Source organism: Mustela lutreola, chromosome 17 (assembly GCF_030435805.1).
Source record: "Mustela lutreola isolate mMusLut2 chromosome 17, mMusLut2.pri, whole genome shotgun sequence".
NCBI classification, from domain to species: Eukaryota; Metazoa; Chordata; class Mammalia; order Carnivora; family Mustelidae; genus Mustela; species Mustela lutreola.
This window is the reverse complement of record NC_081306.1, coordinates 21,571,607-21,592,069: the sequence shown is the minus strand read 5'-3', so window position 1 is coordinate 21,592,069 and position 20,463 is coordinate 21,571,607. Positions and strand designations below refer to the sequence as shown.

The 20,463-nt window shown below is 58.5% G+C and overlaps 2 protein-coding genes across 2 annotated transcripts; both read left to right on the top strand.

Annotated features, from left to right (window-relative positions):
• Window positions 1-998: 998 nt before the first annotated feature.
• LOC131819771 (brain-specific serine protease 4-like) lies at window positions 999-6,508 on the top strand. Its single transcript, XM_059155078.1, has 6 exons — window positions 999-2,743; window positions 3,401-3,433; window positions 3,710-3,881; window positions 4,101-4,378; window positions 5,436-5,593; window positions 6,083-6,508. Exons 1-6 carry the CDS (start codon window positions 2,662-2,664, stop codon window positions 6,293-6,295), a joined length of 936 nt encoding a protein of 311 aa, XP_059011061.1. The 5' UTR covers window positions 999-2,661; the 3' UTR covers window positions 6,296-6,508.
• On the top strand, window positions 6,307-18,163 carry LOC131820040 (uncharacterized). The gene is made up of 3 exons (XM_059155522.1): window positions 6,307-6,322; window positions 7,348-8,694; window positions 16,630-18,163. Exons 1-2 carry the CDS (start codon window positions 6,307-6,309, stop codon window positions 8,283-8,285), a joined length of 954 nt encoding a protein of 317 aa, XP_059011505.1. The 3' UTR covers window positions 8,286-8,694; window positions 16,630-18,163.
• Window positions 18,164-20,463: the final 2,300 nt, after the last annotated feature.

Here is a 20,463-nt window from a genome sequence, read left to right as displayed (position 1 = left end):
GCCCAGCGGGCCCTGGTGGTTGTGGGTTGGGGGTGAGTGTGTGGCCCGATGCGGATGTCTGCTCTGCCGGGGATGGCATTAGTAGGCGCTCCTCTGCCTGGAGTGTGGTGGGACTAGCTCCGCAGTCCCCTGCGTCCTGCATACCTCTGGCCTCATCCTTGGCCCTGAGAGGGCGCCCCAGATAGACGGCTACAGGTAGGCGGCAGGGTGGGTGCCCAGGTGATGAGGGGCCCAGCCAGCACGCCTGGCGTCCCTCCAGCATACAGTAGGCACACCGTGGGTCTTTGGTTGACCGTTGAATCATGCCAGGTTTCCCACTCTGGGAACTGGGGCCTTGCTTAGGACCCGTGCCAGAGTTCACTGGCTTTTCAGGACTTCTGTGGCACCTGCCAGGTCCCTCTGCTTGAGGCCCTCAGCCAGGTTACCCTGTCTTGGGGGCAGTGACCTCTCAGGACACATGCCTGCCCCTTGGGTCACCTGGGCAGTCACCCAGGTGTCAGGAAAGGCTGTTACACAGAGGACGCTGGGGAGGCAGCAGTCTGGAGTGGTTCAGCCCAGCAGAATCCTCCAGAATCCCCTCTGCCCTCGTCCCTGACTCACCATCGTCGTGTCCACCTCCCAGCGCAGGGAAGATGCGGGCTGCCTGAAGACAGGACCTGTGTCTTACCCACCACTGTTTCCCAGTGCCCAGCACAGGGCCTGGCCTACGGCAGTTGCCCAGTAAATGCTTATCAAATGAGCCTGGGAGGCCAGCCACCTTAGTAGCAGGAAGGGAGTGGGTTGGGGGAGCTTGAGGCTAGGCATGGAGTACAGGGGTGACCCAGGATCGGAGGCAGGTGAGGGAGAGCACCTGCAGAACCAGCCCCTCACCTTGGAGACTGGGCGAGGGTGCTCTCGGGCAGCCCCCTCCTCCCAGTCCTGGGAAGAGTGTATCAGGTGGGGGCTGTTCGGGGTGGGCGGGGTGCAGCGGAGGGCGGGCTCGCCCTGACGTGGAGGGGTGATTCTGGCTGCAGTTTAACCCCCAGTTTTCTCCTGCCCTTCCCACTGAAGCGGGAGTGGGGGAGGGGGGTCAGTAACACACACCGATGGTCCTTTGGTACTGACACCCCCCGTCTCCAGGGGAGGTGGCCAGTTGCTGACACCTGCCACCGCCAGACCCTTCCATCCTGGGTGGGGAGGCAGCGCTGGAGTCGGCCCCCGACACAGGCTGTGAGAGCGGAGCATGTTGGCCAAGCTGGGAAGCGCCAGAGAGGCTGAGGGTGTGTGCCCAGCGGGGTGCACTGAGGTGCGGCCTGGAGGGCCCCCAGCTCCTCCCAGCCCAGACTCCCTCTCTCCTGCGAGGACCTTCCTGCCTGAGTCTCTGCACGGCCCACTCCCAATTGCCCTCTGGGCCTCTGTTTCGAGGTCCTCCTTTTCTGGGCGGCCTTCGCTGGCCGCCGTCAGAGTCCGGCACCTTCTTGGGCCCCTGAGACTCCCAGCACCCCCACACCTAGGCCCTTGGGTAAAAACCATCCAGCTCCTGGACCAGGATCCCTCAGGATCTACTGAGTCCCGTCCAGTCACCTGCCTCCAGATTGAGGTTCAAATCTAGGCTCCCCCCACCCCAACTCCACCCTCTCACCAGGCCGTTTCCTCCCCTGAGATACAGCGGGGTGGGGCCCACGGTAGGCTCCCACTATGTTGTGCTTCTTCCCAGCACAGGGTTTATTGATCAAATGAACAAAAGGACAGAGATACACGGTGGGTCACGGAAGAGGATTCGGCCTGCCCCTCCTGCTTGGGGTGGGGGCATCATGGGATCGGGGCACTGAGGGAGGAACTGGTGGGGACCCCGGGTCACCGGGTCTCATCTGGGGCACCCCCTGCGCCAGCGGGGCCCCGCTGCCCTCTGACCCAAGTGTGGGGGATGGCACCCAGCCCTGCCCAGGCAGCCGTGTCAGTCAGCCACCTGGGCACCTGGCCGGCCCTGCCTGGTCTTCCCTGCAGTCCAGGTGAGGGGTGAGTCGTTCGCCACCAAGTGGCAGGACACACATGACAAGCAGTCACTGGGGGCCTGATTCATAGCCTTCCAGGAAGTGGTTAACGGGATCCCAGAGCCCGGGGCTTGGTGAGGTCTCCTGGCTGAGTCACGGTGGCCCCTGGAGGAAGGAGCCGTTACTGAGCCTTTCTGGGCAGCCCCCTTCTCCCCAAGGCCCTGGGACCTCGCCAAGACCCCTTATCCTAGCCTTCAGCTTCTGCAGGCCTAGGCCCCAGGCCCTCCCTTCAGCACCCAAACTGGGGGACTTTCGCAGTGTCAGTGCCACTGGCCTAGACCTCTGGGTCCAGGTTCTGCTCCTCCAGAGGGTAGATCCGGGGCCCACAGCTGGAGCCAGGGTCCTGAGCTCCCAAACCAGATCCCTGAGTCCACTGCTCCAGGGCAGAGGGAGGGGTCTCAGCTAGAGCCCCCATTCCCCTTAACGGCTCATTTCCTCCCAGTAGTCCCACCCCTCCTGTGACCTATAGCCTGGGGTGGCAGGGACTGAACCACTCACTCAGTTGGGGGACTGGTCCAACAGCATTCCACCTCCCAGGATAAAACCTCGGGTGACCTGTAGGGAACTCCACACACCCTGTCACAGGCAGGACTGCTCTCCCAGCCGTGCGCCTGTGCCCCTGCTGGCCATGGTAGTTTCCAGAGCTCCCCCAGCCCTGGGTGGGGGCGGTCTCAGGATCTTAACCCCACTGCTGCTTCTGGCTTCTGCAGGTGAGTTCTGAGGCTCTGCCCCCCCCTCCTCTGCACCCTCCATAGCCACCCCCTTCCTGCTCCCTACTCAGCACCTGCCCACCTGCCGGTCCCTCCCAGCCCTGCCTACACCTGGTCTCCATTCCTTTCCACCCCCCGCCTTCTCTGCTGCTTGCTCCTCTCTGCTGTGTCCTGTGGCTGCCAGCAGGACTTCAGGACACACTGAGGCAGGCTGCGCCCCTGCCTGGACCTCACCACACCTCAGCCCTCCCTGAGCTATCCATTGTCCCCCTCATCCTCGTCTTCCTCCCTGCTCTCTGGTCCACGCATTTCTGTTGTAGGCCTCGGGCTGGGGATAGAGAAGGTCTCGGACCCCACCCTCAGGTCTGGGGGAAACCTAAGAGGGTTGGGCGTGTGCGCCCCGACTCTTAGCCTCCGTGAGAGGTGCCCAGGAGCCGGCCGTCCTCTGCCAGGCAGGTGGGATGGAGCGTGGGCACAGGCGGGCCAGGAGGCTGGTGGGAGGGTAAGGCTGCAACTGAGAGAGGGCGCCTGAGGTTTCCGTCAGCCCTACCCAGGCTCCAGGAAATGCCCCACCCTGGAGGTCTGGGGAGCTGCCCTGGGCACTGGGGGCGGAGGCCTCCTCTCCGCTCACCTGACTCTTCCTTCTCTCTCCTGCAGCTTCCCTCCATGCTATTCCCTCCAGGATACCTGGTGAGTGGGGCCTGTACCAAGTGGCAGGGGCAGGGGAGTCTGTCTGTCTTGGGGGAGCAGGAGAGGAAGGCAGGCTGCAAAGGGGACCGGGAAAGCAGAGCCGAGAGGGGGCCCAGGGCAGGGCAACATCAGCGGGTGAGAGGAGCTCAGAGGAAGGCCAGCCTGAGGGGAGGGCAGAGGAAGGGCGGGGAAGGGCCCCCCAACACACGCACGGGGCATAGCCAGGGCGGGAGGTTTGGGCCCCAGGGGTGACAAAACGTGACTCTTCTCCACCAGCTCCCCCGACCTGTGGGAAGCCGCAGCGGCTGAACCGGATCGTGGGTGGCGAGGACAGCAGCGATGCCGAGTGGCCCTGGGTCGTGAGCATCCAGAAGAACGGGACCCACCACTGTGCTGGCTCGCTGCTCACCAGCCGCTGGGTGGTCACCGCCGCCCACTGCTTCAAGGGGTACGTATGGCCTGTCCTGTACTTGACACCCAGGCTTTCTGCCCTAGACCGTGGGCTCCCCACTCAGCCTCAGCCTCCAGGTCTCAGTCCAGTCTCAGAGCCTCTCAGAAGAGAGACCCTGCTTCAGGGGCCTTCCTGAGCATGTCATCCCCCAGACCCTTCCTGGCACCCTACGCCCCAGGTTCCTTAGTGACCCGATCTCCTTTCCTCTCCTGCCAGCAATCTGAACAACCCATCCCAGTTCTCTGTGCTGCTAGGGGCCTGGCGGCTGGGGAACCCTGGCCCGAGGTCCCAGGAGGTGGGTATCGCCTGGGTTCGGTCCCACCCTGTGTACTCCTGGAGAGAGGGCTCCCGTGCGGACATCGCCCTGGTGCGCCTGGAGCACTCCATCCGCTTCTCTGAGCGAGTCCTGCCCATCTGCCTGCCGGATTCCTCCGTCCACCTCTTTCCGAACACACGCTGCTGGATCGCAGGCTGGGGGAGCATCCGTGATGGAGGTGTGGCTTCTCCTGGGCTGGAGGGTAGCCAGGAACACAGGGATGGTGGGGAGCAGAGGGCAGAGGCCAGAGGCGTAGCAGAAGGAAAAAGACTCTCTTCTGATGACAGAGACAAAAAGTGAGCTGCAGTCCAGAGGTGGGGAGTCATGGAGAGCTAGGCAGACAGCTTTGGGCCTCTCTCCATAAAAGGGATCTGTGGCTACGTCCTGAGGCCGCAACAGGCAGATCAGCGAGGCTATTAAGTGATGGAGGAAGGGCTGGAAGAAGAGTGTGGGGCCAGGCTGACTGCGGACCGATGTCCAAGTGGGAAACGGGCTCCTCCTGGTGGCAGTGTGCCATAATTGCGGGCAAAATTTCCAGAAGGACATAGTCACCATAACCAGAAAACAGAATTGTCAGACCAAGTCTGGAAAACATCATAAGTCAGATAAAGTAAGAGACAGAGAAGCAGAATAAAAGGAAGGGAGGGAGGGAAGGAAGGCAGGTAGGTAGATAATGGGGAGGGAGGCTAAGAGGAAAAAGTGTAAGAAAAATGGGACCTCAACCAGATTCCAAAAGAAGTACAAGAAATGACACCAGGTTCCTGGGGGTCCCTGAGTCTGAGGTTGCGGGCAGCCTCCCCATGGTCATCCTACGGGGCTTCTCCAGGAACTCCAGTTATGGGCTGGGGAGGGTCTGCAGACTGTCCCCAAGGCCTCCAGTTCCCTGGGGTTTGGGGGACTTTCATGTCCTAATAGCCTCCAGCATGGGGTGATGGTGACCACTTCCCTTGTCCTGTCCCCACGCTGGACAAGGTGGTGTTGAGCTGGGACCCATGATTCTCTCCATTTGTGGGCATCTCCAATCTCCAAAAATTCTGGGTCTCAGGATGCACACTCCTGTTTGGGTTCAGTAGATCCAGAGGTGGAGTCTGGGAATTGGGGTTTTCTATAGGCGTTTGGGAGAATCTGACAGTTGATCGTTAGCCTTTGAGAATGGCCTCCAAGGGGGACTGAGGGGCCGTGGGGACAGTGAAGAGAGGGTTTCCCAAGCCTGATGCCCTGTTCCCTGCCCCCAGTGCCCCTGCCCCATCCCCAGACCCTGCAGAAACTGGAGGTTCCCATCATCGACTCAGAAATCTGCAGCCGCCTATACTGGAGGGGAGCAGGGCAGGGGGCCATCACTGAGGACATGCTGTGTGCGGGCTACCTGGAGGGGCAGCGAGATGCATGTCTGGTGAGCACCCACCTTCTTCCCAGCACTGCCTGCTGCCCACCCCCCAAGTCAGCTGGGACCCGCAAGTTCCCGAGGTGCCTACAGAACTGGGTCTCTGCTTGGCCCAGGCACCCGTCCGCCAGGCCATACACCAAAGCTCTGCTGAGCGTCTTGGGGTGCCAGACCCCACTCTCTGGGAGCTTGCCTTCTTCTGAGGGGGTTCCTCCGTCCTGGCCCCCAGCTCCAGCTCCATACAGTGGGTGGCTCGGACACTAGATCCTGCTCGTGGCTCCTCCTCTGCTACCTGGGGTGCTGATGTGGCTTGGGCTGTGAGTGCCGAGGTCTGGCTCAAAGTGCCCCTCACCAGCAGTGAGGGCCTGTCCTCCAGGTTGCAGAAGCCCACCCCCACCACCCACCCTACAAGGGAACCCCTTGCCACCTGAGGTGTCAGTCCTGGGCTCTGCCCAGCCCTGACCTACATGGGTCCCTGACCTCACCTCCTCTCCACAGGGTGACTCCGGAGGCCCCCTCATGTGCCAGGTGGAGGGCACCTGGCTGCTGGCGGGCATCATCAGCTGGGGTGAGGGCTGCGCAGAGCGCAACCGGCCTGGCGTCTACATCAGCCTGGCTGCCCACCGCTCCTGGGTGATGCGGATCGTGCAGGGGGTGCAGCTACGTGGGCACTCGCAGGGGAGCAGGCCCTCCCCTGGCCTTGTGCCTTAGGATCCAGGGAGATGGGAGGCCGCCATTGTAAGTGAGCCACCTGCCTCCCAGGGGCGCCTGCGTACCGGCACCGCTGCCTCTGCAGCGAGGCCCTGCCCCACCCGCAGGAGCACCTTTCTATGTGTATATATATTAACGATTTTTACAGTTATTTGTAGCCCTGCCCGTATATCTTATTTATTCTAATTTCAATAAATTATTTATTCCCCTGTTGCTGTTTTTCCAGGTGTGGGGACATTGGGAAGCAGGGGTACACCTGGGATTAAAATGGAGCAGATGGGTGTGACTGTGGTGGCACGCCAGGGACCAGGTGTCCCGTGCACTTGTGTTTCAGCATTCTGACCCCCGGCCTTTGCACTTCTTTCCTATGCCCCCCTCCCACCGGAAGGCCACAGAGAGAGGAAGCGGGAGGCCCAGAGGGCTGCAGGGCCAGTCCAGGCCCCCAACCTGCCTGTTGGGTTTCCAAAACTGGGCTAGTGAGGAAAAACCCGCCCATATGAGAGTGGGATGTCCCCTCCCTCCCCTGAGAACCAGGTCTCCCGGATTTGGGCTGAGGCAACCAGGGCCTCTGCACCCCCAGGAGCTGACTCAGGAGTGACTCACTGCTGATTCTGTGAGTAGTCCTACAAGGACAGAGCAAAACAATGAGATGGGAGGTCACTAAGCCTGGTGACACAGTGGGCTAGAGTCAGCTGGCCTGAGCCCCTGGTGGGTGGGGGGGGCAAGTCCTGGGCCACAGAGGTATGTCAGCTAACCCCCTTCCCCTGGGACTGCCCCTCTCCCGCCCTCTCCTCTGCAGCGGGGGCCCTGGCCTCCTGGGCCTGCCCCCCAGAGGTCCCCCCATCCCGAGAACCTCATCTTCACCCACCTGGGGTTCCCTGCAGCCCATGGATGTGCCAGCTGAGGGCTCTGTGGTTGTGTGAACCCGATGGTGGTTCACACAAAGAGATTCATTCTAGAAGTCAAGGAAGCAGCTAGGTGCAGTCATGCCGGCGGACTGCTTACAAAGTGTCTCCAGCTAGAAATTGCCTATGAAGCGAGTTTCTGAGAAGGCAGCACGGGGTTCTGGCTGGCTTGCTTTTTGGCCCCCTTCCTAAGGAGCAGCTTCTCAAGCATTGGTTCGTGTTGTTTTGATGACCCTGGTGTTGTTACCAGACCACAGTACCTGCCTTGGGGTTGGTTTTATCAAAAAACAAACAGGGCCCCGGCCTCCTGCTCATCTGGGAACCAGCCTGGGGAGGGAGCAGTAACTCAGGTCAGCGCTGCATCCAAATCCCAGCCCTCCCTTTGTGATCCAGTCCCCTCATTACCTGCCACTTGCCCTGCCCCCTCTCCTGCCTTCAGCCTGCCCCACCTCTTGCTATGCCTCCTCCTCCCTCTGTCCTCCAAGCTCTCCCAGCACCCCTCGCCCCTTCTTCTGCCCCTGCTGCTTCTCCTCATTCTTCCCCTCTCCGTCTCCTGTTCCTCATGTTCTCCCTGGTCCCCAGTAACAGAGGATCCCCCACAGAAGCCCCTGAGGGAGGGAACGGGTAGGGGTATTGCCAGGACACTCCAGTGGGGGTGGGTTCTCTCTGAGTTGGGCTCTGGGCCTCCAGGGAGCACCCAGCGCACCCTCCTGGAGAAGCTGGATGGCGGGCTGGGAGGGCAGGCTGGGCGCCAAGTGGGTCCCCACCACAACACCATATGCATTGACCCCTCTTTGCTCAGGGCTGGGGCATCCAGGAGGTGGAAACCGAGTCCACCCAGTGCCAGCAGAGAAGCCCTTTTGCTCCTGGGTTGGAGCTGGGCTAGGAACAACCCCCAAATCTGGACCACTCGGTGGGGAGGACTGGCTGTTTGGGCTCCATGGACCCCAGCTGCCTCTGGGTACCACAGAGTCCCTGGGCCTGCCGGTGGTCTCCTCAGGAGAAGTCCCCGGGGCCCAGGGGGGCAGCTGTCTCCACCTGCCACAGCCTCCCACACAGAACAGCCCTTCCCAGAGCTCCCATGACCTCCCCAAGGTGACAAATGTCATTCCAGCAGGAGCTGCCTTAGCTGCGAGCTACTCAGTCTGTCCCTCCACATGCTCTCGCCTCAGGTCTTTTTTTTTTTTTTTTTTTTAATTTGACAGAGATCACAAGTAGGCAGAGAGGCAGGCAGAGAGAGAGGAAGGGAAGCAGGCTCCCTGCTGAGCAGAGAGCCCGATGTGGGGCTCGATCCCAGGACCCTGGGATTATGACCTGAGCCGAAGGCAGAGGCTTTAACCCACTGAGCCACGCAGGCGCCCCTCGCCTCAGGTCTTTAACCTTTGAGACGTCCATCCCCATGCCCAGGACTCCACGGTTCTGCCCGCACGTCCAGAGCAAGTGAGCACACAGGCACTGAGCCCAGCTCTTGTACAGTGGCAGCCTCCGTGCCAGGTAAGCCCATGCCCCTCCCTTGCTTCCTCCTCTGAAGATACTGGAAAAGTGAAAAGCTCAATTCTGCAATCTCCTGCAAGGTCACTGGAGTGTTGGTCCAGAAGAGGGAAGCAGATGTCCGGTGGGTGGTTTCTTGGGAAGATGGCTTTTTCCTGGTAAAAGGGACATACTCAGCCAACATCTTTTCCCATCCACTTCCTTCTTCTAGTCTTGGATGTTGATGTGATGCTTAAACATCAGCAGCCATCTTACCACCATGAGGTGACAAGCTGTTACACCAAATGACAGCAAAGGTTCAGGAGCTGTGGGTGTGAGGACATGGTGGGTCCACTATCCGGTCTTCGACAGCTGCCTCCATCCATGCGTCCATGTGCTTCTAAGCTGCTGTTGGTCCATCTTTTACTTGCCACTAATTGCATTTCTAGCTGTTATACTTGCAAAGCCTCTGTTTTACAATAGTTTTAGAATAGTTTTAGATTTGTAGAAAACTTCTTGGTTTTTTACAGAAAATTCTTTTTGTCATCATGAAAACGGTAATGTTAGATTTCATCAATCACGTCACATTTAGGTTTTCTTTTAAAGATTTTAATTTTTTTTAATTTTTAAATTTTATTTTTTTTAAAGATTTTTTTTAAATTTATATTTGACAGAACAATCACAGTGAAGGGCAGAGGGAGAAGCAGACCCCCCTCTAAGCAGGGAACCCGAAGCGGGACTCGATCCTGGAATTATGGGATCATGACCTGTGCTGAAAGCAGATGCTTAACTGACTGAGCCACCCAGGCACCCTAAGATTTTATTTTTAAGTAACCCCTGCATTCAGCGTGGGGCTCGAACTCACAACCCTGAGATCAAGAGTTGCTCACTCCACCAACTGAGCCGGCCAGGCATCCTGCACATATGAATTATCCAAATTATGAAGGCTTTGAGCTCATACCTGCCCACAAGAATCCTGGACCTGCAGAGGGCCCCCCCATGCTGTATCAGGGATCCCAAGGATGTAAAGAATTTGTCCAAGAACAAGCCTTTCCTTGTCTCTTTCCTGATTCAAGTCTCTTTGTGGTGCTGCCGCCCCCCCAAGGCACCTGAAGGAGTCTCACCGCTGCCCCAGCTGATGGGGTCCTGGCGAACTCACCAGTGTCGATGTTGAGTGCAGCCCCCCAAAATGCCCTCCAGCTGGTGGTCAGAGAAAACACACTGTATGGTGCCCGATCAATCGGGAGGATTTGCTCAGCCACTGAGAGGAGCAGATGCCCCGTGAGGCCTGCAGACGCCCTGTGAGCAAGCTGAGGGGACTTGCCAATTCCCAGGGCCGCAGGGGCGGAGAGCAGGTAGTGGCTGCCGTGGGCACCCCCTGCCTCCTCTCTTGCCCTCCTGGTCTACATTCAGGCCATCAGCCAATCCTTTTGGTTTTCCTCCATCCAGGATATATGTCCAGATATGGCCACTCGTTCCTCCACCGGCCTGGTTGTTCTCCACCAGGTCCTGCGTTTCGGCAGTGGCCTCCTCACTGGGCTCCCTGCTTCTGCTCTGGCTCCAGCAGCCTCGTCTCCGCACAGCTGCACAGCTCTGAAACTGGCTGTCTCCAAGCCTGAGTCTCACGCCACCCTTCAGAACCCTCTGTGGGCTCCTCACCTCCCTCAGAGGAAATGACGTCATCCTTCTGGCCTCCCCGCCCCCTCCCCCTCAGTCAGGGAGCTGCAGCTGCAGGGCTCCCAGGTGTGCACTGGAACACCACAGGCATGCTCCTGCCTCAGGGCCTTTGCACCTGCAGTCTCCGCTTCCCCCACGTGACTGCAGGCTCCACTAACCACAGATCTGCGCTCAGATGCCACCATGTCACCATCCTGTTTACAAGAGCAACCTTCCCTCTCTCCCCTCTTCTTCCTTTGCACGGTTTCCTTCCCTGGGACATGTATTACTGTTTAACATACTATGTTGCAGAGCGTTTCAGTCACCCCCAAATCCTCCTTGTGCCCCTTCTGGGTCAGTTCCCCTATCCCACCTCCCAGTCCCCGAGTGACCACTGATCTGCCCTGATCTGCCTTCTGTCCTTCCTGGTATTTGAGGTAAACAGAGTCACCCAGCAAGCCTGTCTTGGGCCTGGCTTCTTCGGCTTCAGCGGGATGTCTGTGGGGGCTCCCCCGGCGGCGGTGTGCCCTTATTGCCGGTGGTGTGCCCAGGTGTTCCTGAGAGGCCACAGCGCTGAGAGATCTCACCCATTCTCGTGTTGATGGGCCCTTGGGTTGTTTCTGGGTTTGGCTCTTTCCCCCTAAAGCTCTATGAACACTTGGAAGTGTTCACATGTGGACGTGTTTTCACTTCCGCTGAGCCAACACCTGGAAGTGGAATGGCTGGGTCATAAACTGTGTGTATATTTAGTGTCTTTTTTAAAGATTTTATTTCTTTATTAGAGAGAGACAAAGCAGGAAAGAGGAAGAAGCAGACTCCCCGCTGAGCCAGGAGCCCGATGTGGGGCTCGATCCCAGGACCCTGAGATCATGACCCAAGCCAAAGGCAGAGCTTTAACCCACTGAGCCACCCAGGCGCCCCCTATTTTTATTTTTATAGAAAATGTAGGTGGGGCGCCTGGGTGGCTCAGTGGGTTAAGCCGCTGCCTTCGGCTCAGGTCATGATCTCAGGGTCCTGGGATCGAGTCCCGCATCGGGCTCTCTGCTCAGCAAGGAGCCTGCTTCCTCCTCTCTCTCTCTCTCTCTGCCTCTCAGTGTACTTGTAATTTCTCTCTGTCAAATAAATAAATAAAATCTTTAAAAAAAAAAAAAAAAAAAAAAAATGTAGGTATGTGTTTTATGTCTTCTCCCCCCTCCTATTTGTTAGTTACTCATTTTTATTGTAGTTTACAATTATATTATTGTATTTTACAAAAGCACATGCCATGATTTTTTTAAGGTTCCCAGAGCCGGTTCCAGCGTGGCGAGCACCGGGCTCCTCAGATACCAGGGGGTGCCTGGAATTCAGCCCAGTCATGACATAGTCCACCCAGGGACAGCAGCAGCCCCACAGGTGAGGGACTCAGCCCCAGCCCCTCCCCAGACGCCAGTCCCCAGTCCTGTGCTTCCAATCACAGCCTGCAGAGTGGAGCGTCCCTCCTCCTCCTCGGTCCCTCCTCCCCCTCGGTCCCTCCTCCCCAACCCTCTCAGTGGACTAGAGCAGCTTACAGGTCTCAGGGAAACACACACGCTTCCCAGTGCATTGATGGGTTGGACTGTGTGAAGCAGAGGCTGCCTGAGGGCCTGGGAGAGAGCAGCCCATCCCTGTGACGCCTGCTTTCTGACTCCCAGCAGCCAGAATGGTGGGGACACAACTGCTTGTCTGCACCACCCCGCCCCGGTCTGTGCAGTCGCAGCCCGAGTGGGTCAGGACAGCGTCTGACCGTGGTAGACCATGAAGAGGTAGTCCTTTACCCCAGGGAGTATGAGAGGCATTTCTCCTGCTTGTGCGGAGGATAGCCTAGGCTCGATTGAGGCAGTCTAGGGTGATGCCTTTCCTGCTGGGATTATTGTTAAAAAGAAATCCAAGGGGCACAGTGGGTTAAAGCCTTTGCCTTCAACTCTGGTCATGATCTCAGGGTCCTGGGATCAAGCCCCACGTCAGGCTCTCTGCTCAGCAGGGAGCGCCCCCCCCCCCAACCCCGCTCTCTGCCTGCCTCTCTGCCTACTTGTGATCTCTGTCAAATAAGTTAAAAAAAAAAAATCTTTAAAAAAGAAATCCCAGGCCCCAAATGGTATCACTTGGGCCAAGTCTCCCACCTGGAGTTTAACACCTGACGCGCGTGGCTCCCCCAGAAACAATCTTTTTTTAAAAGTTTTTTTTTAAAGATTTTATTTGTTTGTGAGAGAGAGAACACAAGCACGGGGAGCAGCAGGCTCGCCGCTGAGCAGGGAGCCCGACTCGGGACTTGATTCCAAGCCTAGGAACATGACCTGAGCCAAAGGCAGACGCTTCACCAACTGAGCCCGGGCACCCCCAGAAACATGGTCTTAAGCGGCTGGTGGGAGCTTTTTGGCAGGCACTGGTGAGGTCATCTGCCCTCCCAAGCCTGGCCATCCCCTAAAGAAGGTGTGGAAAGCCACCTCAGACCCCTGTCCTGCCCCAGGGGGAAAGCAGCCTTCCCCAGAGCCATCCTTCCTTTCCTGTGCTGCTCACTCCCTGCCCCCGCTTCTCCTAAACATTCTCCATTGGGTGCAGCCCCGAGCTCCCCACTGCCAGGCCCGCACATCGCTGATAACGCAAGCCAGTCTTCACGTTTCCTCCTCTGGATTTTGTTTCTTAACGTGATCTGTGTTCCCAGAAGTGTCCTTAGAGCTGGAGAATTCTGCAGTCCACCCAGCAGTGACTCAGCTGCCAGGGCTCCCGGCCTCTCAGAACCCCCCGATTTTCAGTCTCTGCACCCCTGGCCTGTCACCATGGCTGCCAGCTGGGCATTTAGGACTGAATCTCCTCACTCTGGCCAGTGGCACAACCACCACCTCCTACCCTCCCTGCCAGTGACCCAGGGGCTGCTCCCAGGGCCCTGGCAACCATTGCCAGCTTGGCAATGTGTGTTTGAAGCAGGGACAAAGCCAGACCTGTGGGACCGGCTCAGCATTTGGGCATTCGCATACCCTCCATCCCGATAAGCTCCCTTGGCCTCTGTGAGGCAAGGGGGACCTGCTTTCAGTCCAGTTAGTCTGCGGAGGGCTGAGAGAGGCAGCCACGGTGTCCCCTTGCCCCTCCTCTCCCTGGGGGTGTCTCTGAAACATTCCGTGGAGGAGGGAGTTCGGGCTGACTGGAGCCCTGGCTGGGGGAGAGGACAGTGCGGGGCAGATATGTGGGATGGTCCTGCGGCATCGGCCCTTTGGGGCCCAGACCAGCCCCAGCAGCCTCGGGGAAGCTGCCCAGAAGGCTTGCTGCCTCAGCCACACACTGGACATGTTCTGGGATGTTCCCTGGCCCTGTCGAGTGCCCCTCAGAGCCTCTCCTCTGCTGTCCCTCCCCTCCCCCCCTTCCCTCTGCCTCCTGGACAGGGCTTCCGGCCCTGCTGAGTCTGTCCCTCCTGGTGACTTCCTCTTGCTGCTCACTTCTCTGTGCTCTTTTGTTAAACCTCCAGCTCTTTGCTCTGCATGAGGCCCTTCCAGAAAGCAGTGAGGAGAGGACAGGGAGGATCACAGGCAATGTCCCTCACTTCCTCGGCCTCTTTGCTGCATTTGATAATGGCCGTGTCCCAGCGTCATCCCCACCACCCAGGAGCTGCAGTTCACTGTCCAGGGCCGAGGACCCATCTCCCAGGTGACCGCTGACTGCCCAGGGCCGTGGTACCACGCCCCGTGTGCTACGCATGTCCATTATGGGCGTGCATGTGTGTGCATGTGTGCGCAGGTCTGTGCGTGCTCCTGGGAGCCCAGACGTTCAGGGCGGTAGGTAGGCAGTGAGACTACTCAGCTCCTGCCCCCCACAGGTGACTCCCGCCAACGCCTCCCACCCCCTAGCCTCCCACCTCTCCCAAGACCAATGAGAGGGAAGGAGCCCAAACCTGCCGCCAAACCCACGGAAGATTTTCCCAGCTGCTTACCACTGCAGCCCAGACACAAGCCCCTTTGTCTCTGTCCCTCGGGTCCCCCCAGAGGTGGTGTGTGGGGAGGATTTAGAAGACTGACCTTTCTGATCGTAACACCCCACCCCTGACCCCCACTGACTGCAGCAGACAAAGGAGGTTCTCTTGTGCTTGGGGCTGGAGTAGGGGGTCAGGTGCCTGGTGGGGTGGGGGGTAGGGAGTCCTGATGCCTGGCAGGGGGTGGGGTAAGCTGTCCTGTGCCCAGTGAGGAGCATAGGGGTTCCTGGATCCTAGTGAGGGGAGCGGGTGGGTCCTGGCCCTGAGGAGGCGGGGTGGGAGGCAAGCATGGAGGGCTCTCACTCAGCCCCTTGCCCCTAGTTGCCGTGCATCCGCCCTCACAACAGAATATCTCCCAGGGGGACACCTGGGTAGCTCAGTGGGTTAAAGCCTCTGCCTTCGGCTCAGGTCATGATCCCAGGGTCCTGGGATCGAGCCCCGCATCGGGCTCTCTGCTCAGCAGGGAGCCTGCTTCCTCCTCTCTCTGTGCCTGCCTCTCTGCCTACTTGCGATCTCTGTCTGTCAAATAAATAAATAAAATCTTAAAAAAAAAAAAAAAAAGAATATCTCCTGGGACATTCCCCAGTCATGATTGATGAGTTGGTGGACCCTGGGGGGCCTGGTAGGCCCTGGGCTGAGTCTGGGTACCTCCCAGAGACACATTAGGGCCAGGAGCCGCACAGCTTAATGTTGTATAAGAAGGAAAGGTTCCTGTGGCGGTGGAGCCAGTACATGAATAAGGAAGTAGTTACATTTACTCGAATGTTCCTGAAGGCTGACTTTGGCACAAAAGCCAGCTGTGAGGAAGAGGACCCCGGCACAGGATAAACAGCCCCTTCTTCAGCCTGGACCGCGGGCTCAGGTCTGGCAGGGACCTCATCTCTGAGCTTGTTGTGAGTCACCGAGAAGGAAGTCACAGATGGGAGGACCCAGCCTGCGAGAACCCTGTGCTGTTGTGTGCTGAAGCCCCGGGCCCTTGGGGCACAGGAACCCCCAGGAAGATGGGAGTGTAGTGCCCGCCCCGCAGGTGTGTGCCAGGGTTTGTGCAGGAGCGCTTGGGAAGCCACCGAGCGTCGGGCCTGGCCCCGAGCAGGTGCATGACGGATGTTAGCGTTGCTCTGTGCGTCCGTCCGCCAGTCCGCTGGTTCCAGGAGAAAGATCCATACGGACACGTGTGCACTCGGGGGCCGGTGGCCTCTGGCTCAGAATTACTCTGCCCGGCACCCCTGAGCCTCAGCTCCCACACGACCCCCTGCAAACACCGGGGGCTGCTTCTCTCGTCTCCTGTCTAGGTCCAGGTCGCCCCCGGTAGCTTTTCTCCTGAACCTCTTTGGCCTCAGATTCTTTCTTCCCTACTGCCAGCTTCTATAGCCAGGAGCCCTGTTCATCACACTTAACCCTTTATACGCCTGAATCCATCCTATTTTTTTTTTAAGTTTATTTTTTAGTATTTTTTTTAAAGATTTATTTATTTGACAGACAAAGATCACAAGTAGGCAGAGAGAGAGGAGGAAGCAGGCTCCCTGCTGAGCAGAGAGCCCAGTGCAGGGCTCGATCCCAGGACCCTGAGATCATGACCCGAGGCGAAGGCAGAGGCTTTAACACACTGAGCCACCGAGATACCCCTATTTTTTAGTATTCTTTATACCCAATGTAGGGCTTGAACCCACAAGTCCGAGATCAAGGGTTACATGCTCCTCCGACTGAGCCGGCCAGGGACCCGGCCTAAATGCATTTTAAAACCCTAGAAGTTGGTCTGCCTAGGTGGCTCAGTGGGTTAAGCATGTATCTTCAGCTCAGGTCATGATCTCCAGGTCCGGGGATTGAGCCCCGTGTCAGGCTCCCTGCTCAGCGATGAGTCTGCTTCTCCCTCTCCCTGTGCTTATGCTCTGCCTTTCTGTTTCTCTCTCCAATGAATAAAGAAAAAAAAAATCTTAGGGCGCCTGGGTGGCTCAGTGGGTTAAGCCATTGCCTTCGGTTCGGGTCATGATCTCGGGGTCCTGGGATCGAGTCCCGCATCGGGCTCTCTGCTAGGCGGGAAGCCTGCTTCCCTCTCTCTCTCTCTCTCTCTCTCTCTCTCCCTGCCTCTCTGCCTACTTGTGATCTCTGTCAAATAAATAAATAAAATCTTTAAAAGAAAATCTTAAAATAAAACACCGTAAGTAGATACACCAGAATGTCAGCAGTGGGTCCCTCTGGGTAGTGGGACTTCTTTCCAGTGTAATTCCTGCAGTGTACACGTAGGACTTTTGTAACGAGAAAAAACATTCCAGAACTGCATTTCATGGAAGAGTTGATGGCAGCTTCTGTTCCCTCTCCCCCAGCTGCCAGTGTTTTGCCAATTTGGGAACATCTGAAATGTCTTTAGCCTCTTCATCGAGGGACCTTGGTGTCACAGTGGCAGGGACCTTTCAAACTTCCAGTGACAAAGTTAAGGAGAAAATGCTTCCACAGAACAGACACACTGGGCGCACATCCCTGGGGGGCCCGAGGGTGCGCCCAGGCCGCCCCAGGTGAAGCCGGGAATGGGCCGGAGCTCTCCTTACTGAGTCGTCAGCAAGTCACCCACTGCTCCCTTCACCTCATACACCGGATGACAGCCAGAGGAAAAGGGAGCTCCGTATAAAATACCAAACAACTCGGCAAAGGTTCGGTGTGAGACGTCAGCGAGGAAGACCAGGGGAGCGGGCAATAGAGGTGTAGAAAGACATTCTGTGGCGGCAGTGCCCGAATGGCCTAAATGTGGGAGCTTGACAATGCCAAGTGCTGGCTGCCTGGAGGGCGCGGGTGCTGCCGTTGGGAACGCAGAATGGCCCACCACCCTGGAAAGCTGTCTTGCCATTTCTTCTTAACTTAAACCTGCGCTGACCACGTGAGCCATCGATCCCACTGCTGGACGTTCCCCCGGGAGCAATGGAAACGGCGTGTCCCAAAGATTCGTGCACGCACATCCACAGAAGCTTTATTCGTAACAGCCCAGACAGCCTGCCCCGCTGTCGGTCAGCTGGTCCGCAGACAGATGCACACGGTGCTACGCTCGACGGGGAGGGAACCAGTGAGGTCCGAGTCACAGGGACAAACCGAGCCAGGGCGCTGGGCAGAGGAGGCCGGACATATAGGAGCACGTACCATGTGACCTTGCTGATTTGAAGTTTTAGAGAAGACAACACAATTTAGAGGGAGAAAACAAACCAGATGAGTGGTTCTCTGGACCTGGATTTGGGAGAAGATGGGCTCCAGGGGCCCTGCAGCGGTGACAGACACTTTCTCTGTTTTGAGTGTAGTGGCAGTGACGCCGCTGGGTACGTCTGTCAAATTTTTATCAGACTTCACTGTGAACGTAGATGCGTTTCACTGCATGCGTTTCACTTTGAGTGGAAAACCAGAACAGGAAAACTCAAGGGGAACGTGGGTGACCCTCAGCACTGTCGCGGGCCCCAGACCTAACTCGACAAAACCGTCCGCAGACACCAAAGCAGGGAGCAGACTTCTCTGTGCAACCGGTCTGAGGTCCATCAGACAGCTGGGAAGTACCCGGAGTGAACGCTTCCTGGGTTTGGGGTCTGGAGCACTGAGGAGCTTCTGGGGCTGGGGGACCACGGCAATGCCACACGGCAACACAGGCCCTAAGTGTCGCCACAGCATATGCTTTAAAATGGCTTCCGTGGCAAATCTCATGTGTCTTTCACCACAATAAAAGTATCTGCCAGGGGGCGCCTGATGGCTCAGTGGGTTAAGGCGCTGCCTTCGGCTCAGGTCGTGATCTCAGGGTTCTGGAATCGAGTCCCGCATCGGGCTCTCTGCTCGGCAGGGAGCCTGCTTCCTCCTCTCTCTCTCTCTGCCTATTTGTGATCTCTCTCTGTCAAATAAATAAATAAAATCTTAAAAAAAAAAAAAAAAAAAAGCATCTGCCAGCCTCATGCAGCCATGAATTGATGGGGAAAGCGTCACTGAACACCCCTTCACCGGAAAGCCCAGAGCGATGGGGACCGGGGTTGAGGAGTGGGATCCCAGAGAAGATACTCCGGGCCCAAAGGCACGCCGGGATGGGGGCTCAGACCTCCGGCTGTGAGGTTTGGAGCTCCAGGGAGATGGACAGCACTTTGGACGCCATCAGACTCACGAGGGGTGGAAGGGAGCGGGCTGTGGGACAGACCGAAGCACCTAGCCCGTGGTTCTCAGCCTTGGCCTCCTGCGGTTTGGGGGCAGAGAGTTCTTTTTTGCCTCTGTGTTTGTGGGGGCCATCCTGTGTGTTGTAGGGTATGTGCCAATGTCCCTGGCCTCTATCTCCACGAGTTCTGTGACACCTACTCGGTTGTGACAACCCAAAATGTCTCCCAACATGGCCGGAAGTCCCCTGTGGGCACCATCAGCCCCAGTGGGAACCACGGCCCTAAGCCGAGGCGGTTGGCCCTAGCCGTGCGACAGTCTGTGGCCCTCTCCATGAAGCTGAGTTCCCGGACGGAGAGTCTCCCCAGGGTCAGCGGCCCGCTCTGCCCCGTCCTGGTCCTCCCTGGAGAAGCGCCCCATCTGTAAAACAGAGCTTCATACCGAATCACCCTCTGTCACCAGAGAAGTCCCTGTGACTGGCTGGTCCTCTTGTGCAGCCTCCTGATGGACCCAAGGCCCTGGAAACACGAGCAAGCCCGTCACCGAGGACCCCGACGTCTTGCCGGTAGGGAGCCGCTGGCTGTGGGCTTCTGGCCTCCTCATCCACGAGCTCGGGTCTGGGGCTCTGTTCGGGCACGTGTGTGCCTGCGGGGACCCCAGCTCTGACGTGTGGAAGGCTCACCCATTACTTCCCCTCCTGGGCTCCCCGTCGGCTCATCTGTAAAACCAGGCGAACGTCGCTCACTCGCTGTAGGATCAGATGAGACGATAGCCCAGTGCTCGGCTGGGTGATGGGGCAATGGTGACGATAAAGCAAGCTCTGGCTGCCTGGTCCCTGGGGCAGTCCTGGTTCTTAGCCAGATGAGATCCCGGCCCTCCCTCCCTCCTTCCCAGAAGGTGCCTCCGGGAGGCGGAAAGGAGGAACCTGAAAGGGCAGCCAAACCCACAAAAGGGTTCCCAGCCTGGGGCTCAGCGGTGGAACCACGAGCCCTTTGTCAGCGGCCTCCGGGTGCCCTTTCCCGAGAGCAGCTCACTGGAGGGCTCAGCTGGCCCCTCTGGGCCCTCGGCCCCCACTCCTGTCATCCCAGCAGCCCTACGGGGAGACTCTCCCAGGCCTTGGGGGGAGGCTGCCCATCGCCACCCCGGCCCCCTCCCCAGGGTTGGCTGCCCCTTCCGGTCAGCCAGTAGTGCCAGGGGCGGGGAGCCCCCGGGCATATGCTACAGGGACGAGTGGGTGGTGCCCCTGCTCTGGCGTCGAGGGAGCCAGGGGCATGCGGCTGTGCGCTGGGAGACCTTCAGGAGAAGCAGGGCCAGGGAAGGGGCAGGAGCTGGCTGGGAGGGACAAGGAGCCCAGGGGCGCCGGGAGCCCGATGTCGAGTGTCTGTCCTCTGGCATGTCTGTGGGGGTGGGATGGGCAGCAGTGAAGGTCCTGCTCACGACTTGTCCCTGGGATTGAGTCTGGCCTTGGCCGCTGACTCCCTGAGTGACCTCGGGGAAGGTGCTAAATGTGTCCCCAGCTGATTCTTCAGCTGTGAGATGGGACTGAAGCAGGGATGTGACCTTGTGAGGCCTGGGCCGAGGGAGTGCTGGGACAGCAGGCCACCTATGAGTCCCCGGAAGCTGCAGCAGGGAGGGGACCGCAGACGAGCTTAGGCAAGTAAATCCCTGGGGCAGAAAGTGTTCTCTTGCTCTAGGCAGATGCTTCGACATCTCTGCCCCCTCGAGGGGCCCGAGGGGCCCGTCTCAGGCAGGACCTGTTTGCTTTTTTTTTCGCTCCCGTCCAGGGCTCGGCCGGTGCAGCTTGGGTGCTCAGAGCCAACACGAGCCCCTCAGCTTTGGGCCATCTCTCGCCTCGGTTAATGTCACCATGGGTGACCATCCCTCCCCACCCCTCCTTTGCTCTCCCCATGTCCTGTGGGCTTGGCTGGGCTGTAGGGCTCACTTCCTGGGGGCTGGGAGCTGGAACGCAGCAAGTGTCCATGCCAGAGGTGCCATCTTCAGTGCCCCTCACGGTGGGGGCGGTTGGGCAGCGCCCAGGCGAGGGGCTC

Bases quoted from the DNA above. Each gene is read 5' to 3' on its own strand.
- LOC131819771 (XM_059155078.1), top strand. From the start codon at position 2,662: ATGGTAGTTTCCAGAGCTCCCCCAGCCCTGGGTGGGGGCGGTCTCAGG. The intron at 3,882-4,100 runs GTACGTATGGCC...CTCTCCTGCCAG, and splicing joins GCCGCCCACTGCTTCAAGGG to CAATCTGAACAACCCATCCC. The intron at 4,379-5,435 runs GTGTGGCTTCTC...CCCTGCCCCCAG, and splicing joins GGGGAGCATCCGTGATGGAG to TGCCCCTGCCCCATCCCCAG.